Raw genomic sequence first — 20,215 nt, 5'->3', positions numbered from 1 at the left:
AATATTGGATTGTGTGTGTTAATGGGCTTTCCATATAGAAGATATTATATTGTCTTACATATTATAAAAGTGTAAGAATGATAGGTGAAGAGACTCTCTCCCGCGTAAGCCGGAGTAGGAAATGCAAATCACGGGCCTGATTTGAATTGGAAAATGCTTGATTTTTATGCAAGCATACGAACGCGACCTGTGTGCGTCGAATATCGGACCGATCAACGTTGTATACTAGAAAACAATCTTCTAATTAAATCCTCTACGTTTATAGTGAAACTAAATATTATACAAAAATTATATAGTAGTTTTTAAAAATCATGGATTATGCTATAACTTGAAATTTTTCCCCATAATTCGAAATTTTTATTTACCATATTTGTTCAATATTAGGACAATATGTTTTTTAAAAAAACAATACATTTTTTAACTTAGTATATATGACCTCAGTCACATTTTTTAAAAAAATAATTGGAGAAATCGTTACTTAAAAGATTTTCTTAATATATAAGCCCAGTTAACATGAAAGCCCCATATTATTTCCAAGTACATGGATATATGTAATTATATTATAATAAAAGAGGATAAATTTATATCGACACTTGTTAAAATCTGCATATGTATTGAATTATTGTTTTATTTTTCTAACTTAAATTAATTATTATATAAATATATATCGAACCATATTGGTCCTATCCATGTGACATATTACACATGGTCCAATTTTACTTTACAAGTTAGTAAGACAAATTCCCATTTATCTTGTCATTGATTATTTTTATTTTTTTAAAAAATAAATCTAGAATAATAAACTTTGAAGAAATGTTGCAATGTTGATTTTGACATATTGGACTTTGATGAGGATGACACAAGATCAGCTAAAGCCACATGTGACAGATTGGTGAGTCCTTGTAGAAGCAGTCTAATTCAAAAAAACTTATAACGAAGTAAATATGATAAATAAATGATATATAATCAGAGTGATAAAAAAATAAAAAATAAAAATAAAAAATACGACATGATAAGTTATATTGTGTTTGATGTGATTTTAAAATTATGGATTAATGTTGTGTATTTTATTATAATGATCAAAATATCCTCAATTCTATTTTTCTTTCTCCTGTATCACTTTTTTTTTTTGACCAGCAAAATGTATCCATTTTATTAATAGAACAATGTTCACAGATACAATTTAACCAACCAGTAAGGAAATTCTCCATTTACCCAACAAAAAGGTATGGGAGAAGAAATAACAAATTGAGCTAAGGAGTGAGCTATAACATTAGCAGAACGTCTCATGTGTTGTAAACTCAAAATCCACGGCTCCCTTAACATGTTCTTAATCTCTTGAGCACAAGAACCAGTATATCCAAGGTCTGATGATGGATCCATGACTGCTTGCACGGCCATCTGCGCGTCCGAGAATACATGAGTGCATACCAGTCCCTTCTGGCAAATTATCTTAAATCCTTCTTGAATTGCCAACAATTCCGCATGAACCACCGATAATGGTTGATCAATTCTCTACCAAAAGCCAGCACCATATTGCCTTCATGATTACGAACTACCCCGGCAATCCCATAAAGATTGAGGTGCTCATTAACAGCCGCATCCACATCAAGCCGTAGATGCTGATAAGGTGGAGGGGTCCAATCTTTGGTCTTCTCAGCTGCTAGTTCGAGAGTGTTGATCTGAGGAACATTCCTAAGAGCCCAGAACTCCTCAATGTAGCTGTAATGTGGATTGATTTTATGTATTTTTAAAATGATTAAAATATTCCGAATATCAATTTTATCTTTTCTCATATTTTTTTCTTTGAAATTAAATTATCATTCTAGAGTAAAAATTAATCTCATAAATTGGATACGTTTTAACAAATATATATCTTACATTCCAAATAAAACAAATTATTTTTATCTTGACAAAAAAATATTCAATTATATTATAAAATCCAGTCATTATAAATTTAATTATCTTTGTTTTGCTAAATAATATTATTAATAAAATAGTTTACGATGTTTCTTATATTTTAAAAATAAATAAAAAATTTAAACAAAAAACCATTTCCAACTCTTAGAATTTAAAACAAAAATTTGTGTGAGACAATCTCAATGGTCGTATTTTGTGAGACGGATCTCTTATTTTGGTCATTTATGAAAAAATATTATTTTTTATGCTAAGATTATTTTTTTTTATGAATATCGTTAGAGCTAACATATTTCACAAATAAATATTCATGAGACTATCTCATAAAATATCTACTCAACAAATAAAACCCAACATTTTCCCCCGTTCCGTACATGACTTCCAACATTGCGGCGTATATAAAAGCTACTGTTTCCTTTTCAAATCCCGAGGTCGATTCACGTCCACCAATCTTGGGTTTTGAAATTACCTAAATCTCCTTACTCTCTACTTGAATCCCCCGAAATGCCACCACACGAAGTCACCTGACAAATTTGCCCTCCAAGTGGTCCGCCATAATAGTAGTCCAAATTCAAATTCCGTTAGGATCCGAATGTTTTTGTCCGTTTTGCCGTTTGCAGAAGCACACTGCTGCGTTTTGTAGAATCTTGATAAAATTGGAAGAGATGATTATTAGTAATAGTATTGATGTTTAACTAAATAGTTTAATTTATCAAAAATAGCGATCTCGATAAAGTATTAGATTTAAGATAATGTAAAAATGATTTTAACGAAAAATTAAAGTTTACGAGGTCAAAATTGTAAAGTGATATGCAGGATGTTTCATGTTTCCAGTATTTTCAGAACCAGATCGAACTGACTAGTTCGACCGATGATAGGTCACTAGTCTGGTCTGAACAACTCTAAAAAATTGTTTTATCGGTCAATCCAGTCAAAATTGGTAAAGACTAGTCGGACCGATTCATATTTTTAAATTTATTTTTTGTTATATATATATATATATATATATAATACTATTTTATATAATATAATAGTATTTTGCTCCGATCGGTTGAACCAGTATTTTAAGATATATCAATTCGATCACCGGTCCAATTATGAAAACATTACTTTCGTTCAGTTTAATCTTTAGTGATTTTCCTTACGTAAACGTTCAACCAACCTATCGGTGAGGGGGCACGTTGATTCAACTTTGTGAGACATATATCTTATTTAAGATAACGATTAAAAAATATTTTTTATGCTAAAAATATCACTTGTTATTATAAATATGGATATAATTGAGCAATTTTATGAATACAAATCCGTCATATCTTCTTATAAAATATCTACTATATCTTTAGATTTTTTTTCTCCTTCTCAAATCATTCATGGCGTGTAATTTTAAGGGGGATCACCTCGTTTGAAAGCGAAGTGATGTGATACCAGGGAAAAAATAAAATAAATGCACGATAGACAAATAAGTGGATAAGGTAAATGGATAATGGATGAATTCAAAATACTGTATGCCATTCATCATATTAAATAAAACATTAAAATTATTTTATAAGAGATATATGGATTTTAATTTATCACGTAATTTACTTAATGTTATCATTAAAAATAGGATTAATTATATGACAAAAACTCGTGTGAGACGGTCTCACGGGTCATGTTTTGTGGGACGGATATCTTATTTGGGTCATGCATGAAAAATATTACTTTTTATGCTAAGAGTATTACTTTTTAAAGTAAATATCGATAGAGTTGACCCGTCTCATAGATAAAGATTCGTAAGACCGTCTCACAAGATATTTACTCTAATTATATTTATCACCACTAAAAATATAAGATAAATACAAACATAAATGTGTACGGTTTAATATAAATACAGATTTTGAGTGTTGTAATTTCAAAATTGTTAATTTTCACAAAACTCAATAGAATAAATGTATTTGGATTTTTTTATATAATTATAACAAATTTTAGGAAAAGTAAATGTAATTATCCCTTACAAATAAATTTCAGTTGAAAATGATAGTCAAAAATGATGGTGATGGAATTTGTACTCCAAAATTGAAATTTTATTTAACAATTTCCGTTGAAGTTGTGTTTGATCAATGTATTCGTAATCGTAACTTGTTTGGATGAGTAAAATTTTGATGAATTTCAAAATCCGCTAAATACCAAATTAAATTAAACAATTTTAATAATATCTGAGGTGGTGGATCTAAAATATATCCAAGAGGATGCTACTTGTAATTACAAGTGATTATTTGTAACTACAAATAAATTTGAGTTAAAAACCCATTTACATATATGAACACTTCTTTTTTTCATTAATGAAATTAAATTTTTTGATTATGTAATGTCAAATAATTTGTAGCAAAAATATAATGTTTTGAGATCTTTATCATACATAATAAATATTCGTGTATTATGTTACACATATCGATTATGCATCGACTACTAGTATGATATAATAAATAAATGATCCAAAAATAAAATAGGATTGTGAAACTCACGGACTGGATCCATTTGGATGGGTCAACATTAAATGGGCCCTAAAAATGATGTGTACAATTCGGCCCAAATTAAGCTTGCTTTTGTATGAGATTATTGGGCGGATGTTTAAGTTGAGAGAAAAGGGTCAACTAACTGGGCTTGTGAAGGAGAAGCCCACGGTTTCTGGATCCACCCTCACCTTTTGCCTAGTTCGGTTAATAAATTTTCCATTGTGTTTTATTTATAGCATTTGAAAATTTTAATGTACAAGCACCATGGAATCTAGTCGGTGTAATGGGGATTTAGCATTAGGAATGCAATTAATTCATGTTTTAATCTATATTTATTTGATCTTCGCTATAACACGAAACTCGTGTGAGACAAACTTACTCAATTTTGTGGGACAATTATTTTATTTGGATCACCCATATTTTTTATGTCAAAAATATTATTTTTATTATAAATACGAGTATAGTTAGCCAGTTCCACATATAAAGATCCATGAGATCGTCTCATAACAGATCTATTTATTCTATAAATACTTCACCATGTTAATGTAAACTAGTAAGTCTTGTTTTCTTTGAAAATGTAAAATTTAGGATCCAAGTTATTTTTTTGTCTTATGCTATTAATATTCTAAGTAAATGATTCATGCCAACCAAATTTATATGTTTTCAACTTAAATCCATGAAAATTATGTATTTATCTAAATTATATTTCAGTATTTTATCTCTTCATGATATTCTTTTATTATTCGGTTTTTTTTTAAAAAAAAACATCCATGTTTAAAATATGAGAAATAAAAAATCCAACACAAGTCATATATTTAATATGGGCAAACAAATTCTAAATTTAAAACTTCCTCAATTCGAGTCATTCATTTCACAGAGGCAGAAAAGTGAATCTACACTTCCTTACTTATCATATTCTTTGATTAACAATATTTTTACAAATTTACGAGAGAAAAAGAGAAAAGTGAAATATAAATTAGCAACAAACGAGATTGCTCACTAGTTAGCTAAACATTTTCGTTTTTATATTAGTATTTTTGTTTGGTTGAAAATACCAATTGTATTAGTGATTTTTTGAGTATGTACTCTGCTATTTCTTCTTATGAATGAATCGATGTTTTGTAATTTTTTTTATAAAAAGCGACTAGCCTCCAAGACTTGCATTAACACTTTATTTCTTGATTGTGTCTCATGTGAGACCGTCTCACGGATCTTAATTTGTGAGACGGGTCAACCCTACCCATATTCACAATAAAAGTAATATTATTAGCATAAAAAGAAATACTTTTTCATGGATGATCCAAATAAGATATCCGTATCACAAATACGACCCGTGAGACCGTCTCACGGATCTTAATTTGTGAGACGAATCAACCCTACCCATATTCACAATAAAATTAATATTATTAGGATAAAAGGAAATACTTTTTCATGTATGATCCAAATAAGATATCCGTATCACAAATACGACCCGTGAGACCGTCTCACACAAGTTTTTGCCTTATTTCTTTATCATGTGTCAATTTGAATTTTGTCTTGAATATTTTGTAAAAATAGCGGAACACAATCACTTAATTTTTTGAATAAAATTTCCAAAACTATGTGCTCCAAATCAAATTTCACATTCTTCTACACAATTATTTAAATCTGAGTGGAGCCGAATCCGATACCACATTCCCACAACAAGCTGAGAATTCCAATTCATTACAGGGAATCGTGTGCAGGGCTGTCTCCTATATTATGCTACTTTTTGCGTCGCATTGAATATTTGTCCTCGTTTTTCCACAGCTTATAAGGTTTTTGTTAATGGGTTTTCTTTAGGCTCATAAAGCAGTAGAGCACAACCCACTTTTATACATTGGGTACCAAGGGCTTCAACCAAATTTCAAGAGCTTTGTGAGCACAGAGAGAGAAGAAAAAGAATGGAGAAGGCATTGGTCAAAGTGGGAAGCATTAAAGCTGGAAGCTTTTGGCTTTCAAAGAAAGCTAAAGAAGAGTTTAATAACATTTCTCAAGATCTCAGTGTATGCACTCTATTTGCTTTTAGTAATGTATCCGATCACTTGGTATTCTGAATGGAAATTGTGGTGTTGATTTATTTGTTCTTTGATAAATGTATTCTTGGTGGGTTTTTTTTGTTTATTACCAGTGAGGGATGAACGATGCTGTTTCCTGTGGCATCGTGTAGGATTTAAAGAGGGGGACAAACATTTTGTTGGTTTAATTGCTTACATTTGTGTGTGTAATAATTAATATGCTTGAGTTGAAATGATTATTGATTCACCTTTATGTAAGGTGAAAATGGGTTAAAATTTTTCCCTTTATTTGCTCTAGGTGTGTGTCCTTTTCTTTTCTTTCACCCCTTTCTTTTTTCTGGTCATGCGTGTTTAAAATGTGAAAACGGAGGTGGAAAATAAAACAAAAGAAACAGGGGATAGCTTTGATTCTAAATGGAAAAAATGGATGAATGGTTTTGAGAATTGAGAGAGAGACCCTCACTTTATGAACATTTCATTATATTTGTCAATGAATTTAGTTAGCACAGTTTGGATATCAATTTCGTTTGCATTTTCTGGTTTAGGCTTAGAAGATGGTGTGCGTGACAATTTTTGTCCCGCTTGTTATTATAATACACTTTCCATCTGGTTTACACAAACTTTTTGACTGGCAAACTGGCATATTATTTCAGACAGTTTCAAATGTTGTTGAGGAGAAAGCAAAATGGATATTTAACAAGCTCAAAGGTCAGTGTACTGTATTATAAGCCATGATGCTTTTCATTCTAAACCAGGTTTCACAAACTTGGTATATTCGTCCACTCCCGGTTTTCAGCAATGATACAGAGCTAATGAGGCCTGAGAGGATCCCAGATCTAAATGATAAAATATTTCAAACTTATTTACCATTTTACGTGTAACTCCAGTTATTTGTAGAGCCATGGCATCTATGTCATGTCCCACGTGGGTTTCACAAACAATCGTCGAGTTTCAAATAATTTCAGGAGGCTTTTTCATGAAGGCTGTTTTTGGTTTGGGCTCCTCTCTGGGGCTTATGACTTGACAAACTATTTATATTCAGGACATGCACTTTTAATCCTCTCTCAATTGTATATATAGGTCACATTATTAACACCAACCACAATGGGAATCTTTGCACAGTTTATCCCTTATGCTACTCGGCTACTCCCATTCTCAATCAGAGCACCGACAACATTAGCTTAAGAAAAGTGACTAGATACAAAAACTAGTGTGTCAATTAAAGGAGTCTCTTAAGTTTAGAGTCTTTAGACCCCTCTATAGCTGTTTTTACAGGCAATATGGTTGTGCATCACATTCTGTGTACACAAACATTGTTATGTACTGAGCCGCTGCAAGAATGTGGTCTCAAAGCAGGAGGTGATAGCATTATACGTGTATAATACTAAGTTTTTACAAATCGTGGGATATGAGCTTGATTCTTAGTATCCACTTGTTGTTCTCAAATTTGCTAGGCGCTAGTCGGACGTTAGACCAATGCCTAGGGCGCCGCTAGGTGAATTCCATGGTATCAACATAATAAGAAGAAGTTTGGTTTGTTAGGGCAAGCCAACAAATAGCATTTCTTGGCGGATTTTGGATCGGGGTCTTCTCAATTTTTTTAAATTTGAAATTAAAAGACAAAAAAATTTTGAAAAAAAAAGGCTAAAGAAAACCAAAGAAAAAATGAAAGTAATTTTTTGGGCGCCTACGGCCGCCTAGCACTTTGTCGGTGCAGTCGGTCGGCGTCTAGCGCCGCCTAGGTTGAAGTTTAGAAACTCGTTGCAAGAGTTTTTGAAAGCTCAATTTTTTAGTGGATTTATTTCATCACCCTTAATTTCACTTTGGGATTCCTGTTTCTTATGCTAATATATATTATCGACTATCACTGAAAAATTAGGAAAATTGCGCATAAAATCGAAAAAAATGCTCCACATATCCTTTCTATCATGCCGATGTTTTTCAGGGACGCCACCAAGAACTTTGCCTGATCTTCTGCGAGAATACAATTTGCCATCGGGCCTTTTCCCTCAAAACATTACATGCTATGAATTTGACGAGCCAAAATCAAGGCTAACTGTTCATTTACCGTTTCCTTGTGAAATAAACTTCAAGGACTCCTCTGTGGTAAGATACTCCCCACGTGTCAAATGCATTCTCCTAAAGGGTAAGCTCATCAGTGTAGAAGGCATGAAGACGAAGATCCTAGTATGGGTCAAGGTGACAAGTGTGGCCATTGAAGGCAACAGAGGGGAAAAGGTTTGCTTCACTGCTGGTGTCAAGAAATCGAGGCATAAGGATGCGTATTCCGTGCCTCAAGAAGGTATTAAAGTAGAAGAATTTTGAGTGATTCTGAGATAAAAACGACAATATTCCGTCAGATTATGTCTTTGAATTGGTATTGGTAGCTTTCTTCTATTGATTTGCTAGCAAAGAATATGCTTTGGAACATAATTGTAAGTTGGAAAATGGTGTGTTTTCAGATTGAAGAATTGTCTTTCTTGAGAAATATTTTCGTTTGAGGGATTATCCCCATGTTAGCTCATGAATTATATCACCAAAAGATAAAGTTTGAGTGATGAAAAATACCAACAATGGCCGAATCAAGAAAGTAATGGAAATAGACGAAACTAAAACCCGAAATCAAAATCAACAAAACAGATTCACATTGAAGGCTTTTGTGGTTTAGGCCTCGACAATTACATATTGATCTCTTGGTATCTCATAAATTTATTACACTAGTCGGTGGTGATATTTCACTTGTTGATCATGAAAACCTATATGAAAAGGATAAGAAACCGACTTAAATTACAAAAGCCTCTTTTTTTTCTTTTCACCAAATGGTTCCTTATAGTCGTTTGAAAAAATACGGATTTTGTGGGGTTTTTTTTTTAAAAAAAGTTTGAAGTAGTTGTTTAACACTGCTTAAATGGAATATGATAAAGTTAAGAAAACTAAAATCATAAAAACTGAAAATGAGTAAAAACGAAATGAACTAGAATTAACGGAATTTGTAAATCATTTTTTATGTTGTTTGTTGATGAATTGTTGCGAGTGCTTTCTTCTTATTCTTGTTACTGATTTTTGTTCAACTTCTCCGAGCAGTCTCAGTCACCTTTCACGATCATCAATCATGGATCAACACCTTCGATCGTGCAAAATAACCGACTTTTTTACAGACTTGTGAAATGAGGTTCTCACGTTTTCTCTTTTATGGACTTCTATTATTAGTGAGCTTGCCATAATTTGGGCTCATTACTCTGTTACAGGATAGATAATCATAAATATTTATAAATTAATTTATCAAAATTATCTAATCAAACAATCAACTTGAATAGATCTTTTCTATTATTTTGTAAATGGAAAAATTATAATTTTATTGATATATTTTAGATTTTAGTCTCGTAACTTGTCAATATTTGTTTTTCATTCAATAACTTAATTTTTTGATTTGTTATTTTTTTTTGCCAAAAATCACTAACACCATTGAATATTGTTCATTTGATATGAATGCTCTCATACATAGCTAATATAGGGAGAATAAACCTATATTACACACTTCAAAATAAATTTAAATAAAATAAAGCAAAATGACACTCAATATTTCAAAATAGTGGAAAAAATTCTCGTTTTTTTTAGATAAATTTAAATTTGTATAATATATGTTTTATTTTTGCTACATGAGTCATATAGGAGAGTATTGATTCCAAATAAGTAATATTTTATAGATTAGTGGTTTCAGATAAAAAAAATTAAACCAAAAAAATCTAAATTATTGGATGAAAACAAAATATTAAAAAGTTTTATGACTAAAATTCAGAACATAACAATTTTAATGACTAAAATTATAGTTTTTTTTTTAAATGGCAAGAAGAAAACAGATTACTAAAAATTTAATTTGTTTTAAAAAAATAGCGCTACTCCATCGCATCGACGTTTTTCAATGTGATCGACTTAATGGAAACGACGTCGCTTAAAGCATCCACTGTCCACACCCACACCCACACCCACACCCACTATGAATGCACCTGGAATTATCGGGTGAAACCTTTTAGAAATATTTCTCCATAGAAGATTGAGCTTGATTCAGAAATTGATAAGCTAATGGCGATTTCATGTGATATTAGGGTTTCTGCAGCTCTGAGTTCTTGCAAGTTAAGTTCTCTGCGCGCTTCCACGCATTACCCCCCTACTAAGGTTTGTTTTTATGCTTTCCACCATCTTAAATATCACGCATTTCGAGAAATTTCTTTTCATCGAAGAAATTGTAGTTATTTCTGGCTAGGGGATTATAATTTTTCTAAATGTAGTTTAGGGCTTTGTTTGGGGACTCGATGAGGGCAATAATTTGCCGAGAAACGTAGTTTTGTTTTTGTGTTCGCATTATCATTATACATTTGTTAAACGAGGTGGCGAGGCTTAATTGTAATCTTCGTTCTTGTGAAGAATTTGCTTTGGTACGGCTGGGGTTTAGTTATTAGTTGTGTTGGAGGATTTTTACCCGAAATCGAGCTAATTTCCTTTTTGTCTCATTTTTTTCTTCGCTGTTTGACGATATCCAAGCTTGAATCTTGGCTTCTGGATGCATATTTAGCTGTCTATGACCATAGGCTAATTGTTGTTGATGTTCGTGAACCATGCTTGTATTGGAATTTTCGTCGTTGGTAATCAGCATTCAGATCTAGTTTAATACTAAATCAACAACATGTCGTGTATAAATACATATTTGAATCATAACATAAAATGCACCTTTTGTATAGAAGATATTATAAAAATCCGCACGGTGGGTTGTGGTGTGAAAATAAGGGATTTTTATTCTGCTGCTGAATGTTTTGCACTGATTATTAGGTTGAATACTTGTATCATTATGGAAGTTGTCTACCCATTTTGTGTTGGAAGCAGACTTATTCTTTTTGAAGTGATATTCTGAATTTGAAGTGTGTAGTCTAATCTGGTTGCTGAGCATTGTGTTACATCGTTATCTGTATATTGAGCACATTTATCGTAAATATACTTATGTGTGATATTGTAGGTCGATTGCGGCATGTTCTTACATTCCACATCCAATGTTTCTCCCTTAGCACTAGATGTCCATAGCCTTCGTTGTCATTCTAAACATCCGCTTGGAATTCTCCCAGAATACAAGATTTCCCAAAATCCCATCAGCGAGGAGTTGGAGAGCTTCCTCCTCAATGCTATTAATCTCAACTTCTTTGAGCGTATAAACTTGGCATGGAAGATTATATTTCCATCAACTACATCAAGAAAGAACTCAAATGCCAATATTGCTAAGCAACGCCTCAAGATGATTCTTTTCTCCGATAGATGTGACGTTAGTGAAGTGGCAAAACAGAAGATCGTGAGCAATGTTGTAACTGCACTATCTGATTTCGTCGAGATAGAATCACAGGAAAAAGTTCAGCTCAGTGTGTCAACAGATCCAGATCATGGTACCATTTATTCAGTCATAGTGCCGGTTCGAAGGGTGAGATCGGAGTATCAAATGGATGATGAAACTGGAATGATAACAAATATTGAATACAAAGACACTGGAGAGAGCTCTGGTTCTGTTGATGTCAAATTTGATTTCTATATCCCGAATGACAAATTCCAAGATTTTAATGTGTAAAATTAGGTGATACCCTGATCCTCACTTGTCTGACACGAAACTTCTTTTATATAACAGGCATTTCAAATTCAATTGTTGAATAAAATATCTCGATTCGAAGGCAAACTTGCAAACAATTTTATTTTATTCTAATAATTTGTTACGTACATTATTAAGGAAAAAATCATGTACATTTATGACCTAGTTTTAATAATTTTATTTTCTTAAATTTTCTAAAATACATCTAATATCTAATTAATTCTATAATTTAAAATATTTTAAAATTAATATCAATAATAAATTACACAAAAATATGCATCCTCGTTTAACAGTATTTAAATGTGGGAAATGCCATTTTTCCCGTATGCGGGTCCACCGTTACAATCCTGCACGAGTTCGCACCCTAAAAAACCTGCCGAATAAATAAAGTCGAACCTGGCGGCTTAAATAGATAAACTAAAATATCCCCTCGGAACACAGCGTCGTTTTGACGCGAGAACCTAAAAAGATCTCATTCGTCAATCCATGCACCCCAGAAATCAACGGCTCTAAATCCTCTCCCCTTCCAAAAAAGCCCTAATTTCTCAATCCCTTGCATTCCCAATCCCTATATAATCACACCCCAGCTTTTACGGCCCAGGCTCGGCTCTCTGCTTTACATCACCAACTCCTCTCTCTAAATCTCTACTAGCTCCTCCGATCGAACTTAGCCGCCGAGGATGTCGGACGAGGAGCATCATTTCGAGTCCAAGGCCGACGCCGGCGCATCGAAGACATATCCTCAGCAGGCTGGAACTATCCGTAAGAACGGTCACATAGTCATCAAGGGCCGCCCTTGCAAGGTTCGATTTTTTTTCTCTGTTTCATTCATTTTATGCATCTAAGCGTGCGAGTATTGTATTTTTTTTCAATGAATTTCACGTGTATAATTCTGCTGTGTGGTCATGCTTGTCATTATTTTGTTTTTTTTAGATCTGATTAATCATGTTGTCGTCTAATGATGGAGATAATTATTTTGTTTTGTTAGTCGATTGTCGTTTTTGGGCTTTATGTTGTTTATTAATGTTGGTTTTCAATTTTCTGATTTATTTCCAACAACAATTTTGAAGTTCAAATTTTGTTGTAGTTGTCGTTTACATTACTGGGTTTGTGGCTTGTAGATCTGATTCGTGTGATCTTATGATTAGGCTGTGAGTTTGTCTCGGAGTTTTAAATACTGGTTTTGAACACCTTACGAACTCGCAAAGTTTGCATCCTCACAGGATTGAAATAAGAATTTAGAGAAGTGGGGATGTCGAAGATTGCATTTTTGGTAAAATCGCAAGTGAAGTTTGACTTTTTATTCCTCCTTCAAGGAGTGAGCCATCTGTCACTCACCTGCGAGTTAAGGGTTTTGGGGAAAGAAAATGTTCAATTTTGAAAATTGAGAGGCAATTTGTTGCGAGTACTCGCCCTAGAAAGGAGAGGTATGTACAATTTAGGACATGGAGTATACAAATATTTGCTGTCCTATTTAACAAACCAAATAAAACACTTGCTTGTACGGAATAACTTGGATTAAGATTGTGTTAAGGTTATGCATGATCTTGTTACGATTGCTCTTGCCACTTCCAATGTCTTTGCATTTGGTAATTATGCAGGAGACCTATTGAGTTCTTACTGTATGCTTATTTGTTGCAGGTTGTGGAAGTTTCAACCTCCAAAACTGGGAAGCACGGGCATGCTAAGTGTCACTTTGTTGCCATTGACATCTTTACTTCCAAGAAGCTTGAAGATATTGTTCCGTCCTCCCATAACTGCGACGTAAGCTTATCCTCTTTGCTATTGTGCTTTTAATGCATTGCTGTTATTTGTTCTGGAGAAAGTATTGAAAATGATTTTTACTTAATTACAGGTTCCACATGTCAATCGTACTGACTACCAGCTTATTGATATCTCTGAGGATGGATTTGTATGTGATCACTTTTCTATTTTTATATCACTTAATTTTGATAACACCGTGTGTAACAGCCTGATAAATTAATGGTGTAGGTGAGCTTGCTGACCGAGAATGGTAACACTAAGGATGACCTTAGGCTTCCAACTGATGATAGTATCCTTGCTCAGGTTAGATTTATTTCATGTTGTTATTTGATGTGTTAGAAATCTCCTTTTTATCAATCATTATTTATTTGATACCTAATTCTTTAGTCGGGAGTCGTGACCATGGTTTTTTGCATTGCACTGACCTTCGATGGGCTGGGTGGATGAGTTAAATAAATTTGTAATTTTGTTTTAAAATTTTCTAATATTACAAGCTTCACCTACAAAATCCATTCAATTTTTTCACTTTACCCCCTTGTGATCCCTTCCTTTCCCAAATTTGTATATGTCCTTAGCTGTGATAAAACTATGTCTCCTGAATATTTTTGAACTATAGCTGTGCAGGTAAAAATATTTTTGTTAATCCCTTGTTAAGATTATCTGTTTATACTGATACACAGATTAAAGATGGGTTTGCTGAGGGGAAGGATCTTGTAGTGAGTGTTATGTCTGCCATGGGAGAGGAGCAGATCTGTGCCCTCAAGGACATTGGTCCCAAGTAGATTGTTCGCTTGCCGGGATTGCTCCATGGTTTTTTAATCTACAATGAAATAGACGTTATATTACAGATTAGTAAATGATGGGAAGGACTATCTCGCCATCATGTTTGGGATTATCAAGACTGAATTGATGGTGGTTTGTGCTCTCGACTGTTAAGTTACTATCGGTTCGTCTTGTGACACTGCTTGTCTTTTTATTTTATCTCTTGTTTTTTCCCGGAGCTGTTTGAATTTCATCTTGTTTATTATAATGTGGGGAGAATGAATTGGATTTGGCAGCAAATTTATTAGTTTTATTGCATTGCTCGTTAATTATTGCCGTGGTTTTACATTTGTGGTTCCTGTCATATTTTATTAACATATCGTTGACATTCCCTGTGTTTCATTCAGTTAAGGTATTTGAGTCGTGGGAAAAGTACAGAGGAAATAAAAATAGAGTTGAAATTTATAAGAGAGCTATTTTTTCTTTGTTTTTTTTTTTAAAAGAATGCATCCAAAAATTTTATTTGTTTTTCAATGGAATAATCGATTTGGACTGATGAATTTGATTGATTTGGCACTTGTTATTTTTAATATAGATGAAGTTTACTAAGTATTATTGAAATTGTATATTTTGACAAGTAGAATTCATTCAAGCAAGAAAAGAAGTTTGATACTATTGGATTTCGAATCCAACCTCTCATATTAATTCATCAGGACCTTAATCTTCTTTTCTAATGGATAGACAACAAATTTTGTATATACACTATTGTTCTCTTTATATTATAACAATGAATCTCTGAAAAGAAATTTTAACAATATTCGAAAACTCGCTTAAAAGATATTTTAACAAGTTCATAGACTTAGCCGACTGTAAATAACTCACAAAACCAAAAANTGGTGTCACTCCGTCATTGGATGTGATGAAATATAGAAAAATTGTGTACCCAATGGGTGAGCGACACCTCATCGGTGCTCACATAGGCGTGCATCATATAAATCTATATGTATATATATATTATCGATTTAATTATATTTTGACATTTATTGCGTATGTATGTAATTAATTGTCAAAGCTGCCCCTGTCTCTGTTGGGATTTGAATTTAAATAAGTAGACATGCCCAACAACTATCGACGTGGTTGTCCAAAAATATACACCCCATTTGTTTTTTGTTTTTTGTTTTTTTAAAGAGGAATAAAAAATAACAATACACTCCTTTTCAATATGCAAGCAATGTCTTAAATATCATAATGGTAAAAGTGATGAATGGTCAAACTAAAATTTGAAATTAAATGACAAATATATCATAATAGTAATAATTAATGAGAGATTAAACTATATTTTGAATAATGAAAAAAAAAATAATATCAGACCATGATATTATTTTTGGTCTATACTATAAATATTTTTGACAAATAGTAATATATACACCATACAAAAATCTAGCCAACCCCAAGAAATGGAAAACTTCATATTAGTTCAACAAAGTTCTATCAAATTCCTTCAAAGCTAAGTAACAATTTGAAATTTGCTAGAAAGCTGGAAAAGAGTAGGTTGCACTTGAATTGAAATTTTTTTATTTCGAGAGAAAGATTTGATTTGAGGAATGATTTGACAATGAATTTAAATAACACATATTTTCGGTGCATTTCAAAATCAACCACAATTATTATTGAAATTAGAATAAAATTAAGTTTATTTTGTATTTGTCTGTCCATCCAAATCAATGAATTTCAAATCAGTTATCTCGAATCCATCGATCCAAGAACAATCACTTTAGGTCATGTTCAGATAAAAAGATTTGAAATGGTGTTATTTCAAATGAATAGGTTGGAAAACAAATTTAATATTGGTTCAGAAAAATATACTTGAAAAATACAAAAAAATTTCGAATCCGCTCAAAATCCTGAGTTTAACATTATGTTAATTCACATCTTAAGATGAAAGAAATATATGTAATAATATTGTGATTATAATTCATATTTTCTATCATTACATAAATAAGTGTATTATATTTATATCTAGTATATATATATATATAATATACATTAATAGATATAATAATAGTAGGGGCTAAAGTGTGATATGGGATATGTACAGGTCCTTGGGTGCAATAATACAGATATTTAGGAAGACCGTAAAAATGGAAACTTGACAAAGAAACAGAGGCGACGACTTTTATCAAAGAACTCAAACGAAACACGAACTGCTTTTCTCTGTGTTCCTGCAACATTTTTTCTTGCACGATTGGAACACAAAAGTCAAAGTCAAACTGAATCAGGACTATGGAGGAGCGAAATCCGGCGCCGCCGTCATCCTCCAATATTCGGACCACATCTACGCGACCGATGATTTCCTTGCCCTCCACGAGCTCGATCGAGAATCTCTTTACTGGCGGGCCGGGGGTGAGCCCGGGCCCGATGACTTTGGTCTCCAGTTTCTTTGCTGAAAATGATCCCGACACCGACTGCCGCTCGTTTTCTCAGCTTCTCTCTGGTGCGGTGTCATCTCCTGCTGCGGTTCCTGATGTCAGGCAGCGCTTTTCTGTTAATCCGCAGCAGGCTGCGGAAGAGTCCAGTCGGGAATCTGGAGGTGGGAGTGGTGAATTTAGGTTTCAGCAGAGTCGGCCGGCAGGTTTGGCGGTCTCTCCGATGCAAGGAATATTTACGATACCTCCGGGTTTGAGCCCCGCGAGCTTGCTCGATTCACCGGGCTTCTCCTCGTATGCGCAGGTACTTCTTTAGGCTTTTGATTTTGGTACAACGTTATTTAATTTAATATGATATGCGTTTCCTGTGCTTGGCATGAATGTGATTCGAGTTTCGATATAAAAAAACTCTTTTTAATGGGTTATGTTATGGGTAAGGGTGGACAGAAAATGGGAAATTCAAAGATTATTGTAGCAAATGATTGAATTTGTGAGGGAAAAAAAATGAAATAATATACATGGAATGGAGATTTGGAGATTGGTCTTCTTGATGGTTTCCTTGTCGCTAAAGACTTGGTTTGACTTTTCTTAACAGCTACAGAAAAATACTGTAAATGCGGAAGCATATTGAGCCGTGGGGTATTTGGTTGATAAAATATAGGGAAATATCTCGTGGACAAAGTTTCAAGATCGATATATATTTTTAATCATCATTCGAAATTTTTATTGAACTACAAAAGTTTTGTGTGGTATATTTCAGAACATGCTTCATTTTCGAAGCTGCGTCCTTGTTGCAATTGTGACATGGGTGAGCCGTTTGGCCCTAGGATATTTGGAATTAAGGTTTATAAGTGGAGGGCTGCAGGGTGAAGTTTGGATGCAATCTGTTGAGGGCGGTGCCTGTTAGGATTCTGTTCAAAGACTTTTTGTATCTTATTAAATTCTTGTGACCGGTTGCTTCTCTTGAATGCTTTGTCGCTCTGTTATCTATTGGTTGATGAGTCTTTATCTCCATCGATGTGTAAATTGAACGTTTCTTGATGATTTTACCGCCTAGGAGTGAGTTATACTTTGGTGCAGATATTGGAATTTGGGGGAGGGCGAAATGGGAGAAGGGGTGACTGACTTGTGATGACTGAATTGAGCCCGAAACTTGTAGTTCAAGTTCAATCCGTCCTCGTAGGTATTTGTTACATAGGACAGTAAAAATTGAATTGTTTCTGGGATGATTTTTTATTAGTTTGTCTCTAGTAGGTAGAGCTGATACTTGTTGATTTTTTGAGGATGTTATTAAATTGTTTTGCATGGTCACATTTAGGGACTATTTGGATCATCACATCAACAAATCCTGGCTCAGATTCCAGTTCAATCCCAGATGCACATCCAGCACCCATACCCATCTTTGTCCGCGGCTCCGGCTTCGTCACTTCTGCATTTGCAGCCGCCACTTTTGCAGCAGCAGATACCTCCTATTTCAGATCCTAACAATATAAAGGAGTCATCTGATGTTTCTCAGTCTGATCAGAAACCTCAGCCTTTAAACATCACAGTCGATAAACCTTCAGATGATGGGTACAACTGGCGGAAATATGGACAAAAACAAGTTAAAGGGAGTGAATATCCTCGGAGCTATTATAAATGTACACATACAAATTGTCCAGTCAAGAAGAAAGTCGAACGATCCTTTGATGGCCAAATAACCGAAATTATATACAAAGGCCAACACAACCATTCCCCGCCCAGTAAGCGTGCCAGAGATACTGGAAACCCAAGTTCTGAAACAGGATTCGAGGTTCAAATCGGAAATAGTAGGCCTAGGCATGAAGATGAAGTTATTCCAGAAAATACATCTGCATCAAGTGATAGTGATGAAACGGGCGACGCTGAAAATAGGTTAGATGGAAGAAATGAAGATGAACCCGAATTCAAAAGAAGGTATACTGTTTTCCATATGATCTTATACTCGATTGTTCTGCATATCCCCTGATAAGGATTGTCTGATTACACTCGTGCAGGAATGTCGAGGTCCAGACATCAGAGCAAGCATCAAACCATCGCACAGTGACAGAGCCTAGAATCGTAGTGCAAACAACTAGCGAAGTTGATCTTTTAGATGATGGTTATAGGTGGCGAAAATATGGCCAGAAGGTTGTTAAAGGGAACCCTTATCCAAGGTGAAATATTTCTTTGTTCGTTACTTTTCATTTAAAAAACTCTAAATTCTTGTAAATGGGTCGAGCTCAAGCTTCATCGAGCCCAACACGAAGAAACTTGTGCTTGGATCCACAAATTAGTCTTAAATCCATGAACTGGCTCGCAAGCTCTGGAGCAACTCTAATTGAGTTCGAGCTTGTCCAGTAAACTCTAGCTTAAAGAATCTTAATCTCGATTGAGCTTTTTAGTGTAACCTATTCAACTTTTAGAACCGATTGAACCATATTTGAAATGTGTAAATAATAGGCCACCTTTTACTTGATTTCATCCACTTATACTGTGTTTGCAACAACTTGACGTTGGCAGAAGTTACTACAAATGCACTAGTCCCGGATGCAATGTCCGCAAGCATGTTGAAAGAGCTGCAAGCGATCCAAAAGCTGTCATAACAACTTATGAAGGAAAACACACTCACGATGTACCAGCCGCTAAAGCAAGCAGCCATAGCGCCGCCGCCGCCTCTCATTTCAGATCACATAATGTTTTAACCGATGGAGCAACATCAAACAGGATTGAATTCGGGAGCAATGAACAACAGTCTGTAGCACGTCTGCAATTTAAAGAAGAACAGATAACGTAGCTTTATTGAAAAATAATTCAAAAATGATTTGAGGAACATGAAAAAGGTGATGCAGCGGTTGACTGGAATACTCTCTTGGAGGTCTGTTGTGCAATTTTTGAGCTGTGCAATTTTTGAGCTGTGGTTTTTGTTCGGTATCGAGCATACAGAAGATACAGAAACTTGGTAATACAAATGGATTACACCACAAGATACAAAAGCATGAGTTGTATACGGTTGCTTGTATATCTATTGAATAGGAAACATTGGTGTTTGTGCTCTTGTATGTGCATTCTTTGTGTAAATTACAAATATTTTGTTGTGATATTGTTGCATTTGAAAAATAATAACGGATTTCTAAACACTCCTTTGGTTGTAAAGCCAGTTAATCTTCCCTTTTCTTCTGTCTCGGAGAT

The 20,215-nt window shown here is 33.8% G+C and overlaps 4 protein-coding genes across 4 annotated transcripts; all 4 read left to right on the top strand.

Annotated features, from left to right (window-relative positions):
- Positions 1-6,021: 6,021 nt before the first annotated feature.
- LOC140980259 (uncharacterized protein At5g01610-like) lies at positions 6,022-8,949 on the top strand. Its single transcript, XM_073445988.1, has 3 exons — positions 6,022-6,436; positions 7,102-7,156; positions 8,394-8,949. Exons 1-3 carry the CDS (start codon positions 6,335-6,337, stop codon positions 8,771-8,773), a joined length of 537 nt encoding a protein of 178 aa, XP_073302089.1. The 5' UTR covers positions 6,022-6,334; the 3' UTR covers positions 8,774-8,949.
- A 1,467-nt stretch (positions 8,950-10,416) lies between these two features.
- On the top strand, positions 10,417-12,144 carry LOC140981086 (cell division topological specificity factor homolog, chloroplastic-like). The gene is made up of 2 exons (XM_073447343.1): positions 10,417-10,624; positions 11,460-12,144. The coding sequence occupies exons 1-2, from the start codon at positions 10,532-10,534 to the stop codon at positions 12,054-12,056; spliced, it is 690 nt and encodes a 229-aa protein (XP_073303444.1). The 5' UTR covers positions 10,417-10,531; the 3' UTR covers positions 12,057-12,144.
- A 481-nt stretch (positions 12,145-12,625) lies between these two features.
- LOC140981445 (eukaryotic translation initiation factor 5A-2) lies at positions 12,626-14,932 on the top strand. Its single transcript, XM_073447853.1, has 5 exons — positions 12,626-12,877; positions 13,716-13,838; positions 13,930-13,986; positions 14,067-14,141; positions 14,519-14,932. Exons 1-5 carry the CDS (start codon positions 12,755-12,757, stop codon positions 14,618-14,620), a joined length of 480 nt encoding a protein of 159 aa, XP_073303954.1. The 5' UTR covers positions 12,626-12,754; the 3' UTR covers positions 14,621-14,932.
- Positions 14,933-16,756: 1,824 nt separating this feature from the next.
- Positions 16,757-20,199, top strand: LOC140981213 (probable WRKY transcription factor 3). Its single transcript, XM_073447542.1, has 4 exons — positions 16,757-17,330; positions 18,345-18,961; positions 19,042-19,200; positions 19,547-20,199. Exons 1-4 carry the CDS (start codon positions 16,884-16,886, stop codon positions 19,818-19,820), a joined length of 1,497 nt encoding a protein of 498 aa, XP_073303643.1. The 5' UTR covers positions 16,757-16,883; the 3' UTR covers positions 19,821-20,199.
- The last annotated feature ends 16 nt before the right edge of the window (positions 20,200-20,215 follow it).

Source organism: Primulina huaijiensis, chromosome 7, assembly GCF_012295235.1.
Source record: "Primulina huaijiensis isolate GDHJ02 chromosome 7, ASM1229523v2, whole genome shotgun sequence".
NCBI classification, from domain to species: domain Eukaryota; kingdom Viridiplantae; phylum Streptophyta; class Magnoliopsida; order Lamiales; family Gesneriaceae; genus Primulina; species Primulina huaijiensis.
Note: the sequence above shows the minus strand (reverse complement) of the source record. Positions and strands in the feature narration are given on the sequence as shown.